This window comes from Lacerta agilis, chromosome 16 (genome assembly GCF_009819535.1).
Source record: "Lacerta agilis isolate rLacAgi1 chromosome 16, rLacAgi1.pri, whole genome shotgun sequence".
Classification (NCBI taxonomy): domain Eukaryota; kingdom Metazoa; phylum Chordata; class Lepidosauria; order Squamata; family Lacertidae; genus Lacerta; species Lacerta agilis.
Window position 1 is genome coordinate 23,348,847 of NC_046327.1, and position 27,984 is coordinate 23,376,830.

General features: G+C 43.9%; 1 protein-coding gene across 1 annotated transcript; it reads right to left on the reverse strand.

The window, feature by feature from the left end:
• Positions 1 to 137: 137 nt before the first annotated feature.
• Positions 138 to 27,982, reverse strand: LOC117061250 (cysteine-rich protein 1-like). Its single transcript, XM_033173958.1, has 4 exons — positions 27,798 to 27,982; positions 12,674 to 12,768; positions 3,750 to 3,804; positions 138 to 515 (listed from the first exon to the last, which is right to left on the reverse strand). Exons 1-4 carry the CDS (start codon positions 27,838 to 27,840, stop codon positions 433 to 435), a joined length of 276 nt encoding a protein of 91 aa, XP_033029849.1. The 5' UTR covers positions 27,841 to 27,982; the 3' UTR covers positions 138 to 432.
• Between the last annotated feature and the right edge of the window lie 2 nt (positions 27,983 to 27,984).

The following is a 27,984-nucleotide window of genomic DNA, read 5'->3' on the forward strand; positions in this document are numbered from 1 at the left end:
TTTCTCAGTGACTGTTTGTGTTGCTTATGATGTTGAGCCAGTTCAATTATATCTTTGGTTTTGGGTCTGTTAATTCAACTTTTGGTTTCCCTGGCTTACATGATGCTTTGCTGAATGAAGGACACAAAACTGCAAAATGCAGGTGTTCACAAGTGCTTTATTATTCAGTACCAACATATACAAAATAGGCACATATCTTAGTCTAAATAAAGTTACAGATGCTTTGCAAGCATTTATACATTTCAACAATGTTCACTATTAACCTGTTACAATATATTATCACAGCTGCTATGTTAACCAAAGGTAGGGTGAACTCTATTACGGAAGCTGTCTGACCTTGTTTAGATTATTAGTTATGTTCAAGCAACACCCTTTTCCAGCTGACATTGCTTTATAAATTGCTACTTCTACAGCATAAGCAAGGAAAGACATCTATGAGCCCTTTCGGATTTCTGCTGGAACCTTAGGAGAAGGAGATGCCCCAAAGGATGAGCGGGTAGTTGATGGTCTTGTTCCTTTGCAAATTAAAAAAATAAAACATTTTAGAAAACGTTGTTTGGGGGGGATCGTATTTTATTTCACCTCTCTCTCTCTCTCCATAAAGCAAAACTCACATTCAAAAGTCGGATAATTAAAAACACAAATGCATGCTGTAGAACATGGTGCGCAAGCCTAATCTGCAGCACTTCCTTTGAAATCCTTATCAAAGATTTCTCCTGCCAGGAAATTAAACCTGCTCAGAGTTCTGCAGAAGCATTGCCAAAGTGTTCAATTAAAACCTGGACTCGGCTGAACTTCCAGGTCTCACGAGAAACCAAAATGAACATAAGCTCCAGTATTATTTATATCGTTTGACATAGGAAGCCACAATCTGATCCCAGTTTATACACCTATGGGAGACTGCAAAGGATTATGCTCACGTTGCGTAACGTTGCACATTGTGCCAATATAAGTAGCCTAAGACTGAGGCAAGATGTTTCGGTCAACGAGAGTAATCCAAGCACACAGTGATGGTCCCCATGAAAGAGCACAAACAACACCAAGACCCAGCAAATGAAAATTGGCTCACTGTCTTGATTCATTGGGGGGGGGGATTAGTAAATAGGTCTAGTTATTGTACGTCTATTTGGCACATTGGAATCTGAGGAATTTACGTATAATATATACTGGTATTTAATGTTTGTATGCTGCACTGTGAGAAAATTAGACAAATTAACAGAGAACAGGTAGTACAGGTCTATCAACAGGCATTAGCCATGATAGCTAAAGAGAACATCCTATATACAGGTATGGTGGAACACTGAATCCCACCACATGGACCACACTCAGTGATCCTGAAAACCATTACTTCAGCCTGCAGGTGTAGGTTTTCAAGTCAAGGAGGAAGATGGGCAAGAATACTTATTACTAAGCTTTCTATGTGCAGGGAGTTTTTAGATAAAATAGTGCAGTAATGCAGTCCCCACTTGCAGCCAGAAATAACACAGTCCTGGAACAGTTCTACCACGTGATGTTCAGCAGAAGTTGGGCTGCAGCTCAGTGGTGGAGCATCTGCTTTGCATGAGAAGGCCCCAAATTCAGTTTACTTGTCTCCAGGTAGGATGGGAGAAACCTCTTTAGAAACCTTAGAGAGCTGCTGTCAGTCAGTGTAGACAGCTAGATGAACCAATGGTATGATTTAATGTAATGCAACTTCCTATATTGGTCTGATATGCTGGGTGGAGTTCAGAACTTAGTGCAGGAAAACAACGATTCAAATTGGAAGGAATGGACCTCAGCAACAACCCAAAGGAGCTTCTTTTCTTGTTTAAACAAGGGTTGTTAACTCAGGATAATGGCCCTGAACAGACATCTATGATCTCTGAAGTAAAGGCAACCAACCTCACATAGCTGACTCAAAAAGCAATTGAGAGAAGGGATATAAATATTTCAGCCATGAAACAAGCCTCGACCTTGAACACAAGATCAAAACCCAGACCTAGGCATTGCAAATGTGCATGCTAATCCATGTACTTGAAAATTTAATTTGCTGCTTTAGAAACCTGGATGCAAACCCAGCCACGGGTCACGGACAGCATAAAGTGGAAGGACCTAATTCTGAAACAATGATGACAAAGACATAAAGGGCCTGAGATAATTTAGGTTTATCATATGATTAAATGAAACTCACTCCAGGCCCTTCCGTGTTTATTCTCATTATTCCACCACATTCTGAATGATCAGATTCCAAACTTGACTCTTTACAAGAAGTCAGAAACAGGTTCTTAAAACGATTTTTTTAAAGAAAAAATGTGTTTACATACAAAGCAGTTTACCTATCGGGTCATCAGAGTGTCTTTCCTGCCCCTGCATCCTGCTCCTGATGGATACCAAGCAGAAGAACAGAACTGTTCTAGACCTCTTTCCCTCTTCCCTCCTGGGGAGAGCTGGGCTCTCCCGCCGCCACAATTGGAGAGCAACATATGGTATTACGTTCCACTTGGCTGCAGCGAGGAAAAGGCTTGCTGACTAAGTGGCAGGCCCACCGTGTATGGAGGGAGAGGGAATTAGCAGCTCGTTCCTTTTCACCTTTCTCACCCCTTTATGCCAGATGCCAGCACAGAGCGAAGGCTGGCTTCTGGCCAAGCTGATGCAAGTGAAACCAAGCGCCTTTTCTTTCTACACACCCCAAAACTTTCCCTGAAGCAAGAGGCTGAACTTTCACGGAGGCAACTAGGAACAGATTAAAACGATGAGTGGTTTATAGGCTGTGTACACACCATACCTTAAAGCACATTTCATCCTGGGAACTGTAGTTCACCCCCCTCACAGAGCTACGACTCCCAGCAACCTTAACAAAACCGTTCCCAGGATTCTTTAGGGGTAGTTGTGCACTTTAAATGTATGGTAGTATCTTTCAAGAAAAGTGCTATATAGTCCATTTGGGAGGGGAGTTGATGATGCAAGGATAAATGGGGGGTTTGCTTCAATCTGTGCAGGCCAATCTTCCCATCTGGTGTGGGCATGTGATGGCCCAGTCACCTGAATCATCCTACAAGCACAAATTGCTAACAGGACTCTCTGATGGTCGTTCTGAGAAGATCCCAAATGACTCGTTGCAGGATGATTGTGGATTTAATTTGGTGGTGTTTTCTTTTTTGCCCCGACCCTTTTTTGCACAACAGCGAGTTGCCCCAGCTGGGAACTGCACATCATCCTCAAGAGTTGCATGGAGCCAGTTCAATGGAAGACAGAGCAGCATTGCATGATGGGTCTTCGCACAACCTCCCTGCTCTCTCTCTCTCTCTCTCTCTCTGAATACAGTATATGAGAGGTGAACAGGTTTGCACCAGCTGGCCGTCTCTCTCTGCCTCACACCGCCACAAAAATTAGTGGCATTCCTGAAAAAGGAACCTATGCGCATAAATCAGTTTATGAGCAAGGCATTTCCTTGCAATCAGGAACCCTGGGCTACTTCCAGGCAGGCAAAATGAATTTTCATTGTAGGATAAGAGGGACGTGTGGATGGCCCTTCTTTCCTAAAAGTTGTTAAGTGGAAGAGCACAAATACATCTCTTAATAATGGTGCATTGGCCAGCGGCTTCCCTCCAAGAGTCCTGGCATTGTAGGGTGCTGAGAGTTGTTAGGAGACCCTAATTCCCACCCCAAAGATACAATTGTCGGAGTTCTCTGTGAAAAGGAATTGACTCTGAGAATTGCAGCTCTTCTCTGTGAGTGCAGGACAACTGGTTAATGGGACAGGGGTTTACCTCTGGGTCCAAAGCGCTGAAGGTAGCAGTGGGTGCAGTAAGGTTTGTCATCATGCTGTGAAAGTAGAACAGAAGAAGGATTAGTTCTCCCAGATTTGCTAAGGACGCTTACATGTCTCTAATGCCATGCAGGCTACTGTACAAGACACAGCCTGATGCAGAAGTTGCTGCCCCCCCCCTCACTTGATGGGAACTTGCTGTAAGGTGATAGGATCCTGCTCCCTTGGTTGTTGATGGCCACTGGCTGCTCAAACCCACCTGGGCTGGAAGAATGCTTTTAGTATTTGATTGCCAGCAACAGAGGGTCAAAGCGGCTCAAGCCTGGGAATTGTTCCAGCAATATTGCTAAACCGCAGGAAATTGTGGGATATTGGGGAGGTAGACTGATATGGTTGGGACTAATTATACCAGGGCACGTGCTTGATTTGCATCAGCTTAGCCTGTACGTTTGTGAATAAACAGCTAGTTATAAAAGGCACCATAACTCTCCACTATGCAAACAATCACTGCAACAGGCTGCCCTTGCAACTTCCTATCTTATGGGTGGAAAACAATATGCAAAGTTGGCTAGGAATGGGCATACCAGCCTATTTTTAGCTTATGTCATTTTCCTATGTGTTGATTCATAAGTCTGTTCCATCCCGTTTCTGCATTAATCTGCACTTTTTTTAAAAAAAAATCCACACTTAAATCCATATTTCATCTCAGTGTATGCATTTCTAAATGCATTTTATAGTAAAATATGCAATTTAATACCTTTTTTTATAACCGCGAACAGCGTCACAAGATTTGGAGAGGTGCAAAATCTGAAAGATAATTACATTCTGATCTGCACACTAGTCAGTGTGGTGCGGATCAGGTCAGTTCACACTGGAATTCACAGAAATTTAATTCCTCAAGCATCCCTAGATGTATCAAATGTGAAGGCAGGAGCGAAATTAACACAGAACAGTGAATCCCTGGTGATTTAAGAAAGGCTTTATGAAAGATGTTGATTTAGAGCTGAGATTTAAAAGCAGAGAGAGAAAGATGTCAAGCTGAATGTTATCCAAAGTTCAGCTGTTTTCTGCATGCGAGCTTCTGACAGTGACAGGGATAATATAAAATGGAACTCTGTGTGTGCTTCCGCTGCCTTGAAGGATATCTTGGGAGAAGGGAAAGGTAAGGAGTAAACCCTACACAGATGGTGTCCCTAAGATGGTTGGGTGGTGCCGTGTACACCTCCTTCATGCAATCCTGCAGCCAAGCTGGTGCCAATGTATTGCTCTGCTTTCCTTTGGACCACATCAGTGAGGCCGACAGGGAAGTCTTGCTGTCTTTGCAGCCCAGAACCTCCATACACATTGCCTAGGCTTGCACACCATGGAAGGTCACTTTGGTGCTGCTAACACCCCCGGAGGTGCACCCCATTGTCTCTTGAGACAGAAGATGCCAACAGTAAGCCTTTTACACCTGTCTCTATAGCCCATCCCTGCTATAGACAAAATGGGCTGTTGCTCTGGTTCTGTTTTAGGCAACTCCCTATGTTCTTATAAATCAATTTAATTGAAATGTTACATATAGATTTTAACATTTTAACAAGGAGAAATGTAAAGTACTACACTTGGGGCAAAAAAATGAAGGCACAAATACAGGATGGGTGACACCTGGCTTGAGAGCAGTACATGTGAAAAGGATCTAGGAGTCTTGGTAGACCACAAACTTGACATGAGTCAACAGTGTGATGCAAGCAGCTAAAAAAGCCAATGCAATGCTGGGCTGCATCAATAAGAGTATAGCGTCTAGATTAAGAGAGGTAATAGTACCACTATATTCTGCTCTGGTCAGACCCTCACCTGGAATACTGTGTCCAGTTCTGGACACCACAGTTCAAGAAGGATACTGACAAGCTAGAACGTGTCCAGAGGAAGGCAACCAAAATGGTCAAAGGCCTGGAAACAATGCCTTATGAGGAACAGCTTAGGGAGCTGGTATGTTTAGCCTGGAGAAACGAAGGTTAAGGGGTGATATGATAGCCATGTTCAAATATATAAAAGGATGTCATATAGAGGAGGGTGAAAGGTTGTTTTCTGCTGCTCCAGAGTAGCGGCCACGGGGCAATGGATTCAAACTACAGAAAGAAGATTCCACCTAAACATTAGGAAGAACTTCCTGACAGTGAGAGCTGTCGGGAGTGGAATTTGCTACCAAGGAGTGTGGTGGAGTCTCCTTCTTTGGAGGTCTTTAGCAGAGGCTTTCTTGGGAGAAAAGCAATGACAAAACTAGACAGCATCTTAAAAAGCAAAGACATCACCTGCCGACAAAGGTCTGTATAGTTAAAGCTGTGGTTTTCCCAGTAGTATGTACGGAAGTGAGAGCTGGACCATAAAGAAGGCTGATCGCCGAAGAATTGATGCTTTGAATTATGGTGCTGGAGGAGACTCTTGAGAGTCCCATGGACTGCAAGAAGATCAAACCTATCCATTCTCAAAGAAATCAGCCCTGAGTGCTCACTAGAAGGACAGATCCTGAAGTTGAGGCTCCAGTACTTTGGCCACCTCATGAGAAGAGTAGACTCCCTAGAAAAGACCCTGATGTTGGGAAAGATGGAGGGCACAAGGAGAAGGGGACGACAGAGGATGAGATGGTTGGACAGTGTTCTCGAAGCTACTAACATGAGTTTGGCCAAACTGCGAGAGGCAGTGAAGGATAGGAGTGCTTGGCGTGCTCTGGTCCATGGGGTCACGAAGAGTCGGACACGACTGAACGACTGAACAACAACAAGAAGCAGAGGCTTGACAGCCATCTGTCAGGAATGCTTTGATGGTGTTTCCTGCTTGGCAGGGGTTGGACTGGATGGCCCTTGTGGTCTCTTCCAACTCTATGATGCTATGATTCTATGATTCTAAGATATACACTGCATATAGGAATTATTTTCTCTCCCTTTCAATAACTCAATACCCGCTGAAAATTGCTTTGCAAGTTTGGATTGCCTGTTGCTTCCCCACAAATGTTTAAATCCAGCCAGGTCATTTTCTCCTTGAAGCCTAACTATTACCTTAAGCCAGGTGCTAATAGAAAATTATTTATAGTGTCTGCACGAGGTATATGCAGTGGGACCCTTCTAACAGTCAATGAGTAGAAGAGACAGCCCCCTACCCTTTCATATTATAATGTCCCACCCCCAATCATTCAAAACATACCTTGACTCTAAAGCTATTACAATGCATGTCCATTATGCCTCCCCCAAATGTTCCTGTTAATGGGATTTAAACTCTGGCGAAGATGTGGGTGTGATCATGCAGAGTAAAACACATGGCTGTTACACAGGAGGGCAGGATGAGGGTTTAATGGCAGAATGGAGTGTGGGAAGCTCTCACAGCCTTCACTGAGAGATCATAGTTAATAGCTTGCCATTATTCCATACTTCGCTTTGCTTTTTATTCAAAGAAGAGCTTGTTCTGCACTAGGGACAGGGAAGAAATATGACAGAGGTCACATTTAAAGGTTAACCTACAGACCCTCCAAGTGTTCTTATTTCCAGGGTCATCCCTAATTTAGAGAAGCCATCCCAGTTTCTGATTTTATCCTGGAATGCCCCCGCTTTTCCTTAGGATGTCCCTATTTTCATTGAAGAAATGTTGGAGGGTATGGAGTTATCCAACCCCCGAGCCATCTGAAGGCAATCCTGTATAGGAAAGTTTTTTTTTTTAATATTTAATGTTTTATTATGTTTTTATATTTGTTGGAAGCTGCCCAAAGTGTCTGGGGCAAACCCAGAAAGATGTGTGGGGTATAAATATCATTATGGAATGGACGTCCCTAATTTCATCGGAGAAATGTTGGAGGCATGAACCTATCAAGTTTGTACTTGATAGGCAGGCATCCTTCGGAATTTGCACTTATCCAGATTTTGTGGTGCCATTCTCCAGCCAGCGAAGGTTGCATATATTAGGGAATGCGGACATGAAAATGAATAAATTAGGGGAGAGTCGCATTAGGTTGAATTATATTTGGGGGAGTCGCTTGCAAAATTGCATTTATCAAAACTGCATACAAAAATGTTTATTAGGAGAATATTGAAATGAAAGTGCTGGTGAACTTCCATGATTTTTTTTTAAATAGCAAATGCTATGGAAGTATGGGAAAACTACAGTTAAGATAGGAAAAAAATGAGAACCGAGAGAACCAAGACTGACAGATCCTTTCATCCCTAGTCTGCACTTAACAGGGCCAATGATGACATCAGAAATGCTCTTTGGGTACCTGCAGAGCAACCCCACCCATAGGTCAGCCTGTTCTCAAAAGCTGGAATGCCTTGGGGCAGCCTGACCTGGATGCTCATTGACAGGTTACGCTCTGTTCACTAGAATGGTACCTGCACCGACAGCATGTAGCAGTTAATTTATAAATGGAGAATAGCCAGGACTGAAGCCTGACTTGAGCAATAAGATCTGAGCAATCTGCAAGCTTTGCCTCTTCATCCCAGATTATGTCTCAGATTCCCCACAATGGTGAGGAAGAGGCACTCTTCACATGCTCAACGGCACTATATAATTATGTAATATTCTACAAGGCTGAATCAATTAAGACAGTCTGAAAGCCAGGTAAGCGAGGTGCTGGTTTTTGGGAAGGAGGTGTGAGGGCTCTGACAGGGTCCTGGAGTCCTCACACCTCCTTCCCAAAGCCTAGTTAGAGCTTGCCCAGCTTTGGGAAGAGGTGTGAGGGCTCTAGGATCGTGCAAGAGCCTCATGCCTCCTTCCCAAAAACCGGTGCCTCACTTAACTGGCTTTGGGAAGTCAGCATGAGGGTGGTGTGTGTGTGTGGTGTGTGTGTGTGTGTGTGTGTGTAATTTTGGCCTTGCTCCCCTCATCCTGTGAGACAAGGCATATGAAGATATGTTACATCAGACATCTACTGTGACTAGCTCTCCAGGGCCTCAACGGGGCTCTTTCCAGCACTGACCTAAACCAGCCATGGTGTTAACCTTTGCAGTTTCCAGAACAATATGAAAAACTGAAACACAGCTCATTTAACATTTGCACTCATCCAAATTTTGCACTGCAATTCTGAAAGAACATTGTCAACTGCAGCACAGCCCATCCTTTGAAATTGCACTTATCCAGATTTTGGGAGGCAATTCTCCAACCAGAGAAGGTTCACAAAAATGCATATGCTGAGGGGAAAGGTGCATAAAAGTGAATATATTGGTGAAAAATAACATACAAAAATGTGTTATATTGAGGGGGGTGTTGCTTGCAAAAAAATGAGCACATTCATCATAACAGCATATAAAATATATTTGTTAGGAGAAATTCACACAGATTTTCATGAGGATTTTCAAATGAAAAATTTGCAAATTGCTGCAAAATGTGGAGAATTGAATTTAAGATTGTAAAAAAATGAGAAACTGAGAGAACCAAAATGACAGAACCTTCTATCCCTAATTGACACAAATGGTTTTTTTATGGGTGCTGATCATTAGTGGGATGTCAGCTGGTGGGCAGGGAAGCTCACCCTCCCTTCCCTCCCCTTCTCTGAAAGTGCTTTTTGTTTTGGGAAGAAATCCTCCACCAGGTGCCAACAGGGGATTTCCTCTGAATGCAAATACCGGTAGTAGGTTAAAAGGAAGAATTTATCCCAAACAATTCACAAAGCTCAGCAACCCAGACAACGCAAGAGGCTTTACTGGCCGAAGGAGCCGATGTTTGTCCGCAGACAGTTTTTCCAGGTCATGTGGCCAGCATGACTAAACCGCTTCTGTTGAAACCAGAGCAGTGCACGGAAACACCGTTTACCTTCCCGCCAGAGCAGTACCTATTTATCTACTTGCACTTTGACGTGCTTTTGAACTGCTAGGTTGGCAGGAGCTGGGATAGAGCAACGGGAGCTCACCCCGACACGGGGATTCAAACCGCTAACCTTCTGATCGGCAAGCCCAAGAGGCTCAGTGGTTTAGATCACAGTGCCACCTTCATCCCTCTTGGTCATTCCTTACCAAACCCCATACTGCCAATACCAGCATATGAAAATGTCTAGTGTAATAAACAATTGTAGTGAAGAGAACCATCTAGTGCACTTTGTGCACCCGCAGACCTCTCTAAACAAACTGATGCTTGTTAGATCACATATATAGCAGGCCTGTATTTTTTTAAATCTAGAGCTCAATGGTGCAGAAAAAAAATCCAGGGGGGAGGGTGTAACAATCTCAGGAAATGATCCTGCAAATGTAAGTTTTTATGCTGCATGACTTGATTCCCCCAAGGATTTCAAATGTGGCTGAAAAGATGCTCAGTATTTTCCCCCTTATCCTGTGGCACATGCTGTGCAAATATTAGTGCTGTTCCATATACAATGAATTTTTCATACATCCCCATGAAGATAACTTGATTTAATGCAACAAAACTGGATCAGACATTCTTCGGGAAACCACTTTGCAGCGATGGTAAGCTGAAATCTCTGCTTGGGCTTGCCCTGGAAGAACCATATTAGAATCGATTCTCTTTTCCATTACCGAGCACAAGAAAGCCATTGCTTCGCAGGTCCCTTTCCCGAATCAGAATGAGAATGTTTCTTGGTTGTTATCTACCCTCCTGACTTCAAGTGATTTAGAGTCGAGATAATACTTTACTGCTCAACTAAAATTTCTGCACAGATGTCTCCAAGTCAGCTGCATCTGAACTACATAATGTTATCACTGACCTGTGTCTGCTGCAATGACTGCAGGAAGAGGTCCCAGGTTCAATCTGTAGCATCCCCTGGTGAGCTGGGTAAGACCCCTGTCTGAAACCCTGGAGAGCCACTGCCAGTCAGGGCTGACAATATTGAGCTAGGTAGACCCATGGTCCAACTTGATGTAAGGTGGCTTCCCATGTTCCTCTGTCTATGCCTCCAACCCAACAGGGTAATTTAGAAAAAAGATGCTAAGGGCAGCCATTGCCAACCTGGTGCCCTCTATATATTTTGCACTACACTTCCAATCACCCCTGACCATTGGCCATGCTGACCAGGACTGTAAAGTGTTGTAGACCAAAATATCTAGAATGCATCAGGTTGACGAACACTGGTTTAGGGTTGTCTTGCAGGCAGTTTGCACTCATTGGAACTCAGTCTGTGCACCTTTTCTCTTTTCATTGCTGCCATGGCCAATATTACATTTTTTCAACTTGTCATGGTGCTCAGAGATTCATCTTGGAATTGCTGAGACCAAGGGTGGTTCCCTGTACCATACACCACCCGTCAGACTTGGCAAGACTTTTAGCTAGTCTCTGTGCAAAAAAAGGGGCTTCCTGACGGACATGATAAGATGGGGCTAAGCAGATGGGGGCACCCTCCAAACTCAACAGCTTCTTTTGTCTATGAGACAAAAGAAATAGGACACAATCTGGTGCATACTTAAGAGAGAGCAACATTTTGGCCCCCATCAAAGTACTGATGTCAGGATCCCACCCAACCATAATAAACCCTAGGGAGACCTATTCTGAACGTGTCATAGATCCCACTGAAAACTCAGTACCACTGCTGTAGTCCTGAGGCACCTCATCTCATGAACTTTTCAAATGGCCCTCTTTCTCAATAACTTCTCTGATGACAACCCAAGTCCTGCCTTGGATCTCAAGTTCTCCTCTTTCACTCCCTGGACCTCAAGAATAAAGCCTTCAATGGTCCAGGTAGGAAGTCCAGAGTTGGTATAGAAGTTCTTGTTTGGCTGCCAGAAAGCTTCCTTACCAGGGGTTCCCTTGAGGGAAGGGAGAGCAGGAAGGGAAGAAGTCAGAGAAGATCGAGCTGTGAGCAATGATAAAGCAGAAGGGCTGGTATAAGCATCTTAATCTCTGTTTGCCTCTTGCTGGGATTACAGATCCCTGTTTGAGCTCCATGCCCATTTCCCTTTGAAACTTCCTTGCTTCCAATACTAGGCACTGGTCATGGCCAACTAGTGATGGGGGGTCAAAGGGCATACTTAGGTTCCACCCTGATAGGATCCCAGAGTGATCCTTTTCCTTTCTCCTATAAACTACATTAGGAGGCAAAACCCACCTGCCATCCTATGTATGGCCTGGGCCAAACCTGACAAGAAACTCTGGGGCTGCCTACATCATCACTGTATGCAGAAGGCCCCAGAATCATTTACAGGTAGGGCTGGGAGAGACCCCAATCTGAGATGGACTACAAGTCAGGCTCATTTTAAGGCAGCTTCTTGTGTCCCTATGTACAGAGGTAAAGATGGGGGGGGGAGAAGTTCTGTTTGGTCCTTATATTAATGCAAACCTACCTAATTCACAGTACCCAAAACATACTGCAAAATGAAGCGCAGCTGTCCTTCAAAATCCTCACCAATCCGGATTTTGCGATGGAGTTCGTCAAACTTCCAAAAATGTGTTCAAGAATGCATGCATTTATTATGGGTAAGTCTACATAAAAATTCACATCCTGGTGAGCATAGCATGCAATATTAAGGGAAATTGCTTGCCAAAGCATGTGTATTAGGCAGAAATGTGTGTCCATTAGAAGAGATGTGGCACACAAATCTGATTTGAGGACCTTTGAAAAAACAAATGTTTGTGGAAATGTGCCAAACTCAATTTGAGATTGGAGAAAGGAGAGACTGAAATTAACTGGTTTGCCCACCTCTGTAGGGAGATCCATTGCATGCCCATACACACTGGGAGCCTTGCAATATCTCCCCTCTGCACACACGTATACCCTCTGCACACACATGTACTCTTGACAGGCATTTTCCCAGTTTCCAAGTAACCATAGCCTGTGCATCCTCCTTCCCGTCTCCCCAGCCATCACATTAAAGCACTTCTAAGCAGCCTTTAGTGGCAGCAACTCAATCCCAGGCAGGCCTTTGGAAGCGGAGCCCTCCACCGGGAGAGACAGATTGCTGTCAGGGTGTAGCAAGTCACTGAAGCAGACAGATGGGGCGATGGTTTGTTCCCTACCTCGGCGTGCTGGCCAGGGCTGAGCTGCCGTTTGCAATGGTAGCACTTCAGACAAAGGGGATGGTAGTCTTTGCCTAGAGAACGCTTCCGCTCAGCTGTTAAGAGAAGGAAAAGGTATGAGTAATTATACTCCAAGCACCTCATTAATGGAGGAGCATATGTGGAATGCAGCTTTGATCCACGGAATTACTTGCCAAAGTAATTTCAGAATGAAAGGAGTTGTAGAATCTTTTCATGCAGGAACAATTTGCCATTTCCCCTCCTGTTTTAACACCTTAGTTTTTGCAACATGAATCTTTTTTGAAGTTTGTTCAAACTTTACATATTGGATATTTCATACCTTGCCAAGACAATAAAGGAGCTTTCATCTTCACTTCAATCGCGTGTTGTTTTTCTTTTATATTTTGCCATCTTTTGCACACACAAAAACAATAATATAGTTTACTCCAGGTCACAAACTGTTTAGTATATATGATTTGTGTTTTCCAATTAGGGGGCACATAAAGCCTTGGAGATGTTCAAGGAAGTTCTTCTGAGTGCTCAACCAAAGGAACCATTTTCTTTGCAGGCCTAAAGCTTTGGTCTTTATGGTATGGAAGGAAAGCAAAACTGAAGAAAGCATTGGCAGTTTTTTACAGTTTTTTTTTTGCAGCGACACAAGTATGTTTTATTTTTCTAGTTAGTTAAATTATTACATATACAGGGTGAGTCCTTTAAAAGAGGCCCCATGGATACAGAGTACATATGTTCCATGGGGCCTCTTGTCATATCATAGAATCATAGAGTTGGAAGAGACCACAAGGGCCATCCAGTCCAACCCCCTGCCAAGCAGGAAACACCATCAAAGCATTTCTGACAGATGGCTGTCAAGCCTCCGCTTAAAGACCTCCAAAGAAGGAGACTCCACCACACTCCTTGGCAGCAAATTCCACTGTCGGACAGCAGAAGACTTTTTAAAAGACTCACCCTGTATAACCTGCCTTTCCTCCGAAGTAGGCATGATTTCCCCCCTTTTTTATTCTCACGACAACCCTGTGAGGTAGGTCGTGCTGAGAGAGAATGACCTGGTTGTGATTCAGCTGAGATATGCACAAACCTTTTGTTCATGCATGGATCCCATTCACTGCTCCACTTTCACACCCCACAGTTAGACCAGGGAGTTTCTAATTAACCATTGTTTCCCACTGTGTTCAGACTAGAATATTATGGCTATCTGCTTCAGAACAAGCCATGCTCTTAATCCAACTTCATATCATACTTTAAGCTCCTGGCTTGTACCAAAGCAGAGTCCAGAAGGCTCCATTGACCAAAAGTCAATGCCATCGCCTTGTCTCCCACTTGGTGTAGCAGGATCCAGCCAGGTTGGACACAAAGCACACTACAGTGGTACCTCGGTTTACGAACTTAATCCATTCCGGAAATGTGTTCTTAAACCGAAACTGTTCTTAAACCGAGGTGTGCTTTCCCTAATGAGGCCTCCCGCCGCCGGTACCCTTCCACCATTCGGCTTCCAGTTTTGCAGAGTTCGTAAACTGAATAGTTCATAAACAGGGCTGTTCTTAAACCGAGGTACCACTGTATTAAGATCAGAAGCAGAACATGTGTGGGGATGCTGAGCCATACTTCCACTCTGCATGTCCTGATCATGCCACTGCTTATTCTTAGGCTAAGGTTGCAATCCTCGTCCTACTTACCTGGTTACAGGTAGGTAGCTGTGTTGGTCTGCTGTAGTCGAAACAAAATTTTAAAAATCCTTCCAGTAGCACCTTAGATATCAATTAAGTTTCTTATTGGTATGAGCTATCATGTGCAAGCACACTTCTTCAGATACTTCTTCAGATACACTTTTGTTTCAGTGTATATGAAGAAGTGTGCATGCACACGAAATTTCATACCAGTAACAAACTTAGTTGGTCTCTAAGGTGCTACTGGAAGGATTTTTTTTTTTGTTTCGCCTACTTACCTGGGAGTAACTTCTGAGTAGGCACAGTCTGCTTACCTACTTCCAAGGGGCGGTAGCATTGCCTCCCACCAGCCGACGGAAGCTGCCTGGCTGGTGGAATCCTGACTGGCAATGGGACAACTTCCTTTCCAGCAGCCAGGAAGATTAAATTCTGCCTTCCTGCCTAACTGGCCAATCACAGGAGGTTCTCAGTAGTGGTGCCCACCCTGTGGAACACCCTCCCATCAGATGTCATGGAAATAAACAGCTATCTGACTTTCAGAAGACACCTGAAGGCAGCCCTGTATAGGGAAGTTTTTAATGTTTGATGTCTTATTGTATTTTTGTTGGAAGCCACCCAGAATGGCTGGGGCAGTCCAGTCAGATGGGTGGCATATTATTATTATTATTATTATTATTATTAGTCACAGGTTCCCCATCACACAGCATAAGTCCATAACAAGCAACAAATCTTTACTAATGGAGACGTTCCATCCTGACCCCTTCTGCTCACATGCTATCACTCTAAAAAAAAAGTGGAAGGAGATTTGTACTAACATGAACTCATCTAATTTCCTCTGACACAATATTTAAAAATTCATGTATGTAGCTGCAGGATGTGATGCTGCCGCGACAGAAATGTAGGTTAGGCATGGGGGTTGCAAAGGTTCACAATGAAAATCCCCACCTCTTTAAGCCAGGCAGGATCAGGTCTGAACTTCTGCTCCTAGAGCACCCCCCAACTCTCCTTTCAACTTTCATAGGTCTGTACCCCAAGGCAGAGGAAACCAGTGCAAGTTCACGTTTTGCTTTTTGCTTGCTTGTAGTTATGAGCCAAACTAAGCACACTGCTTACATACAAAGGAGCCTCATATCGAAAACAGAAAGATCAGTGCTATTTCAGGTTTAGGAAGGGAATTGAGGGTAGGCAGGTTTAAAAGGAAAAAATGATTATTCATTTAACCTTGCTATACATTTAACAGGCAGACATTCAGGCTAAAACCTTAACTTACCTGGGAGTCTGTGCGAGAGCAGACCAGATCATGGCAGGGAAGGGACAATTTTGTACTAAAGGCAGTTAAGGTGTGGAGATAGAAATGTAATAATGACCGTTCCCCGCATCAAACGGGGTGTGCATTTTGTGTGGTCGTGAGTAGCCTCCTGTGATCACGGTGCAGCTCCTAGCAGTTGGGTCTGGCACCACCTTCCCAGGTTGGATACCTGTAGTCTCCACCCACTCAAGCAGCTGCCCAATCCCAGCTGGAGAGGTGTTGCCGGGGGGGGGGGATTGGCCAGGTATTAGGAGGGATTAGACAGTACACACAATAGGAGCTGAGTCATACCTGGGAAGCGGCCGTTGGATTCAGAGCTTCCCCACCCACCACTCCCTCATTTAACGTTTACTCTGCAGGTTAACCATTTTATTCCCACAGGCACGCAGGCGCTGCTATGTCAAGGTCGCTGTTGAAGGGCCGGAAAGGACTTTCCCTGCATTGGCAGGTTTCGCCTTTCCCGTAGCAATTCGTCACAACTTTGGCGGTTGCAGGCCTTGGACGGAATCCTTTAGTCATCTACAAAATGGGAGGGGCATGGGGCGGTGACCCCGCCCCCATTGCGGCAGCAATAACAGGGTTCCCGTTAAAGGGGTCTCAGGGGGAGGCATTGGCCCATACACCCAGAGGTTGTCATTGCCCTTCCCCTCCAGTGGCGAACAGGGGGTGGGCTATCTGCTTGAACATATGTTCTCCAGAGTTAGCCCACTCCCCACTCATGCTGGATAACCCTGATATTACCCAGAACCCCGGCTGGGGGGCTGGGAAGGATAAACGCCCAATGCCTGAGCCAAGGTCTCCCTACAACTGAATATTAATAAAGTTGTGGCCAATTTAATCCCATAGAACGTTGTCACGTGTCGTTATTTCCCTCAGGGACTGCCTGGGGTTCGGGGGACTCCACCTGGCCACGCAAATGAATACCAGCTAAGTAAAGGAATATGGGAAAACTTCTAAATAATCCAATATTCATTGTGGTAGGACCTACACTTTAAAATTCCATTCCCATTGATATGCTATATTGTTTTCAGCGCCAGCTAAAACGTATTTTGTTTAAGCAAGCCTAGCCATACATGTAAATTTGACGTGTTTTAATATGTAATTTCATTATATAATGCATGTTTTTAAAACTGCTGTTTTCATTTAGAATTTTTTTTTACAGGTGAGCTTGTTTTTAGCACCTGATTCTCTCAGTAAAGTTAATGTATATTTTATGGCTCATGCAAATCGCTTAGAAATTTTGATGATTAAGCCATATGTAAAACCTTTTCAGTAAATAAAATAGCTAAAGATAAAATGCTGCTAATACTTGAGGTTCACCAGTGTAAGGGGGGAAGACGGATGCACAATGCACTTGTGGGCTTTGCCTCTGCTATCAACGGGTTCTGCACATACTCTGCACCATAGCCGATATATTAAAATATATATTGAAAACCTGCTGCAAAATATAGGCAAGCTCTTATCCAAAATTACTTTTCATTGAACAGTTGAAAGCTGGAAAAAAAGAGAAAAGTAAAAGAAGCTCTATCGGTTCCCAATCCAGATTATTTTTATCTTTCATCTCATTCCTTCCCTTGGTATGTACCTTCTGTGATTAATAATGGAGCCATCTGATCCTGGAAAATAAATCTGTCAGCGGTTTTGTCCCATCACCTTCCAACAGGATGTGCTGGGACTTATTAAATGCGCAACACATCAGTCACACTCTAAAAACACCACACTCCCCTTCGTTAAGCTCAATTGCCGGGGATGCTACTGAAGGCCTCCACACTCAGCACAGTACGTCCTCGCCGCCTTAGGGAAAAGGCTGTTCTGGAACAAACTGACTGTTTCACTGCCCTTGCTGAGGTGAAGCATTAGTAAGCAGGTGAGCACATCCCTCAACAGAAGCCCATACGCATCCAGAGTCTGTAGAGGGCTCCACTTCCTATCAAATACAAATCCGACGCCGAAAACAGTGCATTGTCTCTATTCAGCTGTGCCCACAAACTCCACCGTCTGCCTCGCTTCTCCTAAACCACCCTCAGGTCCAGTTCAAGGACATTTTGCAGCCCGGTGCGAGGAAAAACAAATGGAAACCCCCGCCCTCTCCTTGCCAACAAGTCAAGTTGCCATAGTACCCAAGGCCAGCTGAGTTATTTTGGCACCTGAGGCAGGAAAATCCCCCAACTGCCTCTCTTCCCAAGAGTACAAATACAAGCAGAACAAATGACATAGGTAACAATTTGCTGCCATTTTCTGAACACCTAAAATCAGCCACCTGAGCATCCTCACTTCACTCTGGCGAATGGTAGGGCCAGCCCTTCTCCCAGCAAAAAAAGCAGGAAGTTGACCTGGGATCCTAACTGAATTTTCCAGTTTGCTTCTAACCACAGGTGCTGGGTTGCCCACAAGATGGGGGCAGGACAGCGCACGTCGTGTGTGTGTCACGTTGCGTGATGTCACACACGTCTTCCAATGTCCTGCAGGCTGGACTGGCACGGCCTAGCAGAAATCTGTACTGGCCTGGCCTTCACATTGTCAAGAGATGCTGTGGAGGCCAGTGACAGTGTAACCTCATGGCAGGCCACGCCAGTCCCTGCAGCATCTCCCAACCCCTCACAGGCCAGGCCAGCCTTCTGCCGATGCCGTGACACACTTCACTTAGCAGTTCAGCCTCTTCCACTCCCTCACAAATTCTTAGCAAGGGGCTCAGCCCCCTGAATATTGAGGGGGCTGTTGACACCTCTGCCCCCTAGAGTTGGTGCACCTGCTTCTGACCTGTTGAAGAAGAAGTGTAACATTGCAATTGAAGCAATTTTTGAAGCAGAGTTGGGGGTTGGTTGGGGGACAGAATCAGGACTCAGTTTCCCTTTCTGTACCACTGATTGGTGGGATTCCACATTGTTTTGCCCAGCATATTTGTGCAGTCACAGGGTTCACAGTTATCTGGACTGGGGTTGATATTGCATGACTTAGAGGCAAGCACATCAAACTGGTACTTTTTCACATGCTCCTAAACTGATGACATCTGTATTCATTGACTTCTATTCAACATCAGAATTTACAAATCTACTCAGGGCCTAAGAATTGTGCCTGCTAGCAGTAACTCCCTAAGGTAGACAAGAGAATCACATTAGATTGTATGGCTGGATCTCTCAACACCTTTTTCTTTTGCCAGAAAAATCTGCGTGGAACTGCTCATTAAAGCAATGCACCATGTTTTATTGCCCCCCAACAACTGCAACATGGGATCTGAGAAATGCACCTCAGAATCCCTTCTGACATTGCAAGGGATCTTGGGGTACAGTGTGGATCACTTGCTGCTTCATCCTCTTGCTGCATTGAAAGGTATGGCCACCGAAAGCACAGTGTATGGGTTACACAGTCAGGTTGGCCCCATAGCTGATTTCAATGTTAGCAGGTCAGATTTCCTGGGTAAATGTGCATAGGATTGCTCTGTTAAGTAATCTTGCCAGTGTTCTCCACCCCTTCCCATGACACCCTGGGTATAATATAGGGTGACTTACTTCAGGGGTCACCACTATGGCACACAGAAGAATAATACCTGCAGGCACTGAGATGGTAAACGCTAAGCAGATTATGCAAGTGAAATGACAGAGCAGTTACTGACGCTAGAAGGGCCCACTCTCTTACACTCTAATTTGGAAGAATGTTTAGGGAATGAGAATTGGCAGGGACTACTGCCCCATTGGCGTCACTCCTGCTTGCTTGTTTGTATCCTGCCAGCCATGTAGAGCTGGCATCAGGCACGAGCTTCATGCTGTGAAGGGACTTCCCTCACCCGCTATGTCTGGATGGGGCAGAAAAGAGCAAAAAGGAGCACCCCATTAATTCAACTGGTTGTTGCCTGCCAGCCTTGTGGAGCTGAAGGCGGGTCTTTACTTTGCCCATGGAACAGCTTTTCTGAAGGTGAGTCACTTTCTCTACGTGTGTGTGATTGGCAAAGAGGCAGATATGTGTGTGGAGTGGGGGGGCAGAGGTGTGAATATGTGATCTATGTGTATGTTTGGTCTGTGTGAGAGGGAGAGATGTATGTTGTGGGGCTGATACTGCATGGGTGTTTGTGTGGTCTGCAAAAGAGAGAAACAGATGCACTTCAGCAGAGAGGGAGATATGTGCATGTGGTTTGTGTGTGAAAAAGAGGGGAAGGTTTGTGTGGTCTTTGTGGTTTCTGTGTGTGAGAGAGAGATACACTTGGGTAGAGCGGGGGCAGATAAATGTATGGCTGTATATATGCGAAGTGTGTTTGTATGAGTGTGAAAGAAATGTATGTGTGCCTGATCTGTTTGTGTAAGAGAGAGAAAGCAGCATAGCTGACATGTATTTTCCCCTAGCACTGGCGAAATATCCTTATCATTATTAGACAACAACAGCATCATTCTATGTGGGCAGCAGGGAATCCATATTGTGAGATCTTCACAATCGGGACAGGTGACTTCCCAAGGTAGAGCAACAACAACAGCAGTACTTTCTCTAATGTTATGTTATGTTATGTTATGTTATGTTATGTTATGTTATGTTATGTTATGTTATGTTATGTTATGTTATGTTATGTTATGTTATGTTGTTATGTTATGTTGTTATGTTATGCCATGCCTCGCCTCCACGGCAACCATTTTGTGACCAGAACCCACACAGTACTTTCTCCAAATTTGAAATGTGCCCTCTGGTCCGAAAAGTTTGGTAACTCTTGGTCTACCTTATAAAGATTATTGAGTGATAATTTGCACAAAGTGCTGTGACCACTTGAAATGTGCCACATACCGGTAAATGTTTGTCATCATTATCAAGTAAATTGACAAAATCACAGAAACACCCCACATATGGATAATTGTATAAATTTATTGTTTAACAAAAGAAGACAACGTGTAAAATAAGTATATAATGTCCCCCTTTTCACCCCACCGAAGTACCATCATTGCCTGTCCTCATAACCATTCAGGCAAAAGATTTGCTCATGTTCTCAATTTTGAATCATGTAAATTTTGAATCAGCGGCTTGTATCTTTAAATTTTAAATCTCGAAGTGGTCTTTGCAGTATATGTTGAGGCATGCTTTGCTGAAATTTTCAATAATGTAATATATTCCATTGTTCTGTTTTTCACTCACTGATCACTATTTTTAATATTGCAAGTTGAGTGCCCTGTAAGGAAAGAAAGCACCCAAGGACATACATAGAAAAGGCAAAGTAACAGAAAAAACCAATTTGATTGTTACAAATGGGGTGTGGGAGAGAGAGAACAGATTATCCTAAATGCATATATACCTGGGTTTAAATTGCTAGTATCAATGGTCAGTTTAGTTCCTTTCTTCCTCTTTGTGCTTCTCTTGTCACCCTAAATATTCTCCTGTCACATTCCTCCTTGCAAAGTCAAAATACTGGCAAGCAAACAAGCTTGTAAGGTCATGTTGTGCCCATAAGCATTCATTAATGGAAGGGATTTCACAGCCAGGACTCAGATACACAGTCATTTCTGACAGCATTTAGAGTACCATTAGCATGCCGCCAGTATTAATTACTCCTGATAGGAGTATTTACTTGACCAAACACCGCAGCAGTGGTAATAACTACTGTGGTAGTGGGGAACCTATGGCGATATGAAAATACTACCAGCGGTAACCATTTCCATAGCCATCAAGACTTAATTACACCCTTGATTTAGCAGGAGTGTAATTAATATGGGTGAAATTTGCAAATGAGTTAGTTCTATCAGATATTATTCATCCCACCTGTAACAGTTTCAGGGTATCGTTTTACTTTCGCAGCTCTGTGAGTTTGGCCTCATGACTCAGGTTGTAAACAAGGATGGAAAACTTTTGGCCCTCCAGATATTGTTGAACTCTTACTCCCATCAGCTCCAACCAGCATCGCCAATGCTCAGAGATGATAGGAGTTGTAGTCCAACAGCATATGGAGGCTTACAGGTGTGTTGTATCAACAGTGCTATTTTTCTAGAAAAAGAGGTGCTGGAACTCACCATGAATGCCTCCCTTGTTCTCTCATAATGGTAATGGTGCCCACCTGAGAGATGCCGGAATGGCGTTCCGGAGAGTTCCGGCTGAAAAAATAGCCCTGTGTCTCGGCCCTATGAGGAACTGCCGAGTCTTCTCTCAGGAAGTGTGCCGTTTAGTTTCAGTTCAGCATTAAAAGCAGCAAGGTTCCCCATCCCTGTTCTAAAACAATTAATGGACACTGGGAATAATGGAAACAGGCAGAAGAGTGGATCACAATATCTGAGGGCTCACCTATATTTCCACTTGCCCCATGCCTAGAAAGCATGGGTCTGAGTGGTTTTTTTCTTGTCCTGTGCCTTCTAGAGACAAGTAAGAGCCATTTTGCCTTTGCCTTTGCCCTCAGAAAACAAGCTCTTTGGCACTAAATCGGAACAAACGGCAATGCACAGAAAACCTGAATGGTGATCGTTCTGATTCAGTGCTAAACCACAGTTTTAACCAGGGGAAAGCAGCAGGGGAAATGGAAGAGCAGATGAGCCCTAAAGTGGCCATCACAGTATCCACCTTTCTATCTATTCAGCTACATTCTGTGTTTACAGCATGTGTGATTCTGAAGGCTGTGTTCAACCACAGAGAGACAGTGTGTGTGATTCTACTAAATCAACCCAACACAGCTGTTACCTGTGAGAATTCCAGTTTGTGAAATCATTGCACTAATATTTATTTTATCACTTTTGAGGAGAGTTTTGAGAGAGTGGGGAGGAGAGAGAGAGAAATAGTAAGTCTTGAGAAGCCAAGAGCTGGCACCAGAAAGCCAATTGGACAGTTTATTTTTACTGGAAATCTACAACCTGGAAAGTTTCTGAAGTAGAATGAGAGCACACAAAAGCTAGCTACAAAAAGTATCCTGCCAAGTGCCTTGTGACAGTGCCAGCCTTGAGTCAGCCGTTTTCCCAGTCTGGCATAAACAAGAGCATTGAAACAGTGCTATCTTAAGTGCTCAAAGCACCACACATAACTTATCTCAATGATCTTTACAAGAACCCTGAAGGTTAGCTCTGTGGCCCCCATATGACAAATGCAAATTGAGAAGAAAGGGTGGGGGAGATGTTGGGTGAGATTCATGAAGTTTGAACCAGGCATTCCTAGGTGCTAACTCATTCTTACAAACCAAGACTGTGCAATTGTTACAAAGTTTACTTGAGTAATATAATGCCCAAGAAGGTGAGCTGTTGATCCAGGAAGATTCCTGTTCAAATCTTGGCTCTGCCATGAACTTATTCATTGTCCACATAGACTCTTCCCCATCTTCAATATGGAGATTATAACATTGACCTACCTTACAGAGTTTTTGTAAGGACCACTGAGCTACCAATTTGAAACACTTTGAGCACACTCAAAAGCACCCTACGAAGGGATGGTGATGACAGAAGAAGAACTTTGAACACCACAGAAGTTCAGAATAAAATAAATGCCTTTCAGACCAGAGAGGGAGTAAGACATTTCAAAGGATGGAGAATGGGAGGACACATAACCAATCCCATTCTCAGGCATCCCTAAATCGATGGTCAGACCAGATGGTCAAGTCACATAACATAAGAAGAGCCTTCTGGATCAGGCCAATGGCCCATCTACTCCTGCACCCTGTTTTCACAGTGGTTGACCAGATACTTATAGGAAACCAGCAAGCAAGACTTGGGCGCAACAACATTCTGCCCACCTGTGATTTCCAGCAACTGGTATTCGGAGGAATGGTGTCTCTGAAAGTGGAGGTAGAATATAGCCATCATGGCTACCAGCAGACAGAAACCGGTGCATGTACTCATCACCCCAGGTTTTCTGGAGCAATGCAACATGTCACCTGTTTACTCAACCATCTTGCATGCCCAAATTGGAAAGAGAAGGGCAAGGAGATGACAATTGGTTTTCTCATATTATTTATTAAGCGCATCAGTGGGAGTCTGATGGTGCACTGCAGAGGTGGGGAACCTTTTTTTAACCTAAGGCTGGGCAACCTTCTGCAGGCCATATGGTGCTAATGGGTTTAGCCAGATCCAAAAACTTGTCAGAACAACTGGATGTGGCTCATTTTCCCTGGACCATGAGCTTCATCCCAGTCATGCAGATGCCAGATATTCCTAGACCTCTGTCCACACACAGCTCCCCCCATGTAAACAAGAAGCACTATTGCAGTTCAAGGACATATCCCAATGAGGATACAGCTGGTAGGGGAGGAAGTCCAGAAAGGAGCAGCCTGGGGCCCCCAGTAGAGTGTCCTGGAGGGTGACATTTGGCTCTGAGGGTCTGCATACCTCCTGCAGTGAAAGGAGCAACCACACACTGGTCAAAAGGTCTTTTGCTGCACAGCTATTGAGCTCCCAGGAACATCCATTGGCAACTCACTTGGTGAACTGTGGGCCGTGACTGCATGTGTCTCAAAGGAAATCTACATCAGGTTGCACTCATTTTAGAGCTCTCCTTTTGCTTGTGCTCTGTGGTTTGTAAATGTTTGCCTCTCATTTCAATGCTGCTGCTTGACATCTTCAGTGCTTCCTGTTTGTGACCTGCTCTTCCTGTTTCTGCTACACTTGCTACCTTCTGACTGTTGTGGCTTCCTGAATGCCCAGCCTTGCATTACTTCCATGCAACCAACACCTTGCCTGGTTTTCCCTCTGAGCAAAACAGGCTAGTCCAGGGGCTCCCAAACTGTGGCTTGTGGACCACCCGTGGTCCACAAGCTTCATTCCGATGGTCCACAGCATGTTCTCATTAACATTCATATAGTTTTTATTGCTCCTTTTATTTCTGATATTGTATTTAATTGTATTACAATGCTAATTCTGTGGAATTCAAACTGCAATGCAGTAAATTGCAATATAAGAACTGAAAGAAGCAATTAAAAATGCAATTAAAAATCACACATCATCTAGCACATATCACAATTTGCTATGACAGGGAGAAAAATCGTTAAGTGGTCCACCAAGATCCTCAGCAATTTTCAAGTGGCCTGTGGTGGTGAGGGGGTGTGACATGGGAACCACTGGGCTAGTATACAGAGGCCAGGAGTGTGTTTTGAGAAGGAGCTGAGATGTTCTGGGTTCAAATGTATGTTCATCAGTGAACACACTAGATGGTTTTAGGCAAACGATACAGCTTCCATCTTCTCACCTCCATCTTTAAGACATAGGTCATAATACCAGCCTAGCTTACACAGTTGTAATAATGATTGAGACAGCTGTGGTGACTTTGGGTAGTTGGGAAGAGTGCAATACTAATATCATGTATTATTAAATAGTGGGGGGGGGGAGTTGACCATGGGGTACTTGTAAAAAAGAAGATTAAAAAAATAATAGACTGAAGAACAGAACAAAATACAGTGGTACCTCGACTTACGAATTACTCGACATACAAATTTTTCGACTTACGAATGGACATCCATTGGCGGTTTTAGATGGGGTTTACTTGACTTGCGAATTTTTCGTTTCCAATGCATTCCTATGGGGAAATCGCTTTTTCCGACTTACGAATTTTTCGACCTACGAATGTGTATTCGGAATGGATTAAATTCGTAAGTCGAGGTACCACTGTAATCTTCTAGGACTGATAGTGTAAGGTGACTCAGGGAGCTTCTTCTTTGTCTGGGGATTTGTATCCCTTGTCCAAGCCCAACCCTAGTCCACAACCACTCCAAATTCAGGAGTAGTGCTGCTGAATTCCACTATAACTGGATGCCAGGCCAGATTCCTGGGATTTAGTAGAGGCAATCCAATTTCTGGGGCAGCCATTTCTGAGAGGCCTTCCCTGAAAAGCCCTCCTAGCATGTTTCGGGGGTTGTGGTGCTTCATGGGTTGTAGGCTAGAAGCAGTTTGTCTCCAGGGTCTGCCAAAGCAAGCACTTCGAAGATTTCCTACCACCTGAATCCTATAATTAATTCCCAGCAAAAGTTCCCAGCAAAAGTTTGGCTTCACTATCTGTGCTGTTGCTGAGAAGAGCCATAAAATGGGAAGAAGCAACTCCAGACAGGTGTTTTAGTGTTTTAGTGCAGGTACGTTCTTCAATATGCTGTTGACACAGCAATAGTGCATTAGTTGTGTGTTCATTCTTCTTTAGTTTGTTCTGGGATGCTTCCCCTGTGCTACCACATTGTTGCTGTCTAGAGGGGCTACAGCATAACCAAAGCAGGGCAAAAACTAAACCAGAACAGTTACACTCTAAAAAGTTGTTGGGTTTCAGGAGGAAGTTGTAGGATATGCACTGCTTGGAAATGAAGTGTTGTGACCACTCCACAACTTTTGCAGGCCCAAACAGAATTGAAAGTAGGATTGTGTGTGACCACTCTGACAGCGTCTTGAGCACAAATGATCATAAATGAGCAAATAAAATGGATTTCTGTAGGCACCCTACAAGTGACCCACAGATTTGTTTTTCTGCTTGCTCCATGCCCTCTTCCCATCCTATATGGTAGGTCCCTGTTGAAGCAACTACAGAATTTTGCAGAGTAAGAGAATGTGACTTAGCCAATTTTGCTATTTTAGCTATTGGAGGCTTCCTGACTTTGCCTGTACGGAATTACAGAAGGAGCCCAGTTCTTTATCTTGCTCATGACTTCAAACCATATGCAGCTTTCTTCTGATATATTTCACGAGAAAGGTAATAACCTTCTGAAATGGGCGTATTGTGCAACTATTTGTTTTTGTTTCTTTCCTTAGTGAAAAAACAGAAAGACAACCACAGAATGTAATAACCAAGGAAAAAAGTATAAAATACTCAGCCGTGACTAATCCCTAAAACGAGGTAAAGGTATAATAAAGATATAACCCAAACTTGACTGAACACAACTCCAAAAAATGGGGTGAGGGCCCCTAAACAACTAAGTGGAATTAGACAAATATATATATATACTACTCAAATGAAAACCCTCATAACTGAAACCCTAGTTTGGGTTATATCTTTATTATACCTTTACCTCGTTTTAGGGATTAGTCATGGCTGAGTATTTTATACTTTTTTCCTTGGTTTGTTTTTTTCCTTGGCATGGGTGGAATAATTCTGCATAGCACCCAAATTAGCTTCAGGACGGGAATTGCAATTTTTACAGAAACGAATAGTTCTCAGTGCCTTTGTGGGGTGGAGTTGAAGGAAGACTGATGTTCGCACAACAGAAGCCATACAGAGCACTTCAAATCTAGGATCAGATGTACACTCTTTAGGGAAAAACAAAAGTGGAACAATTCGGCAGTTCTGTTGAAAAAGTCCAGAGCTCAAACAATGAGGCAGCCGTGTAGGGTTTGTTCTTCTTTTCAGAACCTCCCCCCCCCCACTTCTTTTGTACGCTGTGTTAAGCTTCAAGGACCGGAAAGAGAATTGGCAAAGAGGTTGTGGCCACATAGCAGGCAGAGAGTCCAGAAGCAAAAGGACAAGGTTTTCCTAATGTGAAAGAAGACATCCCAAATTTCTCCATATCCAACTCTTTCATGACAGAAAAATTGCACCAAAGTTATTAAAGGAGTATTGAAAGCTGCCTTATACTAAGTCAGACCGTTAATCCATCTAACTCAGGATTGCCTACACCAGTGTTTTTTTCAGACTTGGATCTCCAGCTGTTTTTGGACTGCAATTCTAATTCCCATCATCCCTGACCACTGGTTCTGCTAGCTAGGGATGATGGGTGTTGTAGTCCAAAAACAGCTGGATGCCTAAGTTTGGGAAACATTGGTCTACACTAACTGGCAGTGGGTCTCCAGAATGTCAACCAATCCTCCCTGGAGATTCTGGGGAATGAACCTGGGACATTCTGCATGTAAAACAGATGCTCTGCCACTGAGCTATAGACACTTTGTAGATCCTTTTTCTTTTCTTTTCTTTTCTTTTCTTTTCTTTTCTTTTCTTTTCTTTTCTTTTCTTTTCTTTTCTTTTCTTGTTGGGGTAACCCAACAAAAAAAATCTGGATCTGGAAGCAAGTTAATATGAAACCTAATCTCAACACTTACCCATACAAATACACTTTCCCCCCTCCCCCCAGCCATCAGTCTTTTAACCATGAATCATGAATTGAGCCTTTCAGACTTACCATCCTCACCAGAGCCTCAAAGTACTGCCCTTAATTTCTAGCCTTATGAACTCACGAGAGAGCTGCAGTTTAAATACAGTGAGGAGAGAGAAATAAACTTACCAAAGTAGACTGGTTTTCCACACACGGGGCAATATGAAATCATCGTTCGTCTTCCTTCAGGCCCCTCTCGATGCTCATCAGCACCGTTTGAATCAACAGGAGTCTGTTCGCTTGGACTGACAGGAAAACCATGGCTGGGCCAGGGTGGTGAGCAACATGCTCTGCACTTTCAGTCAGGATGTTGTGG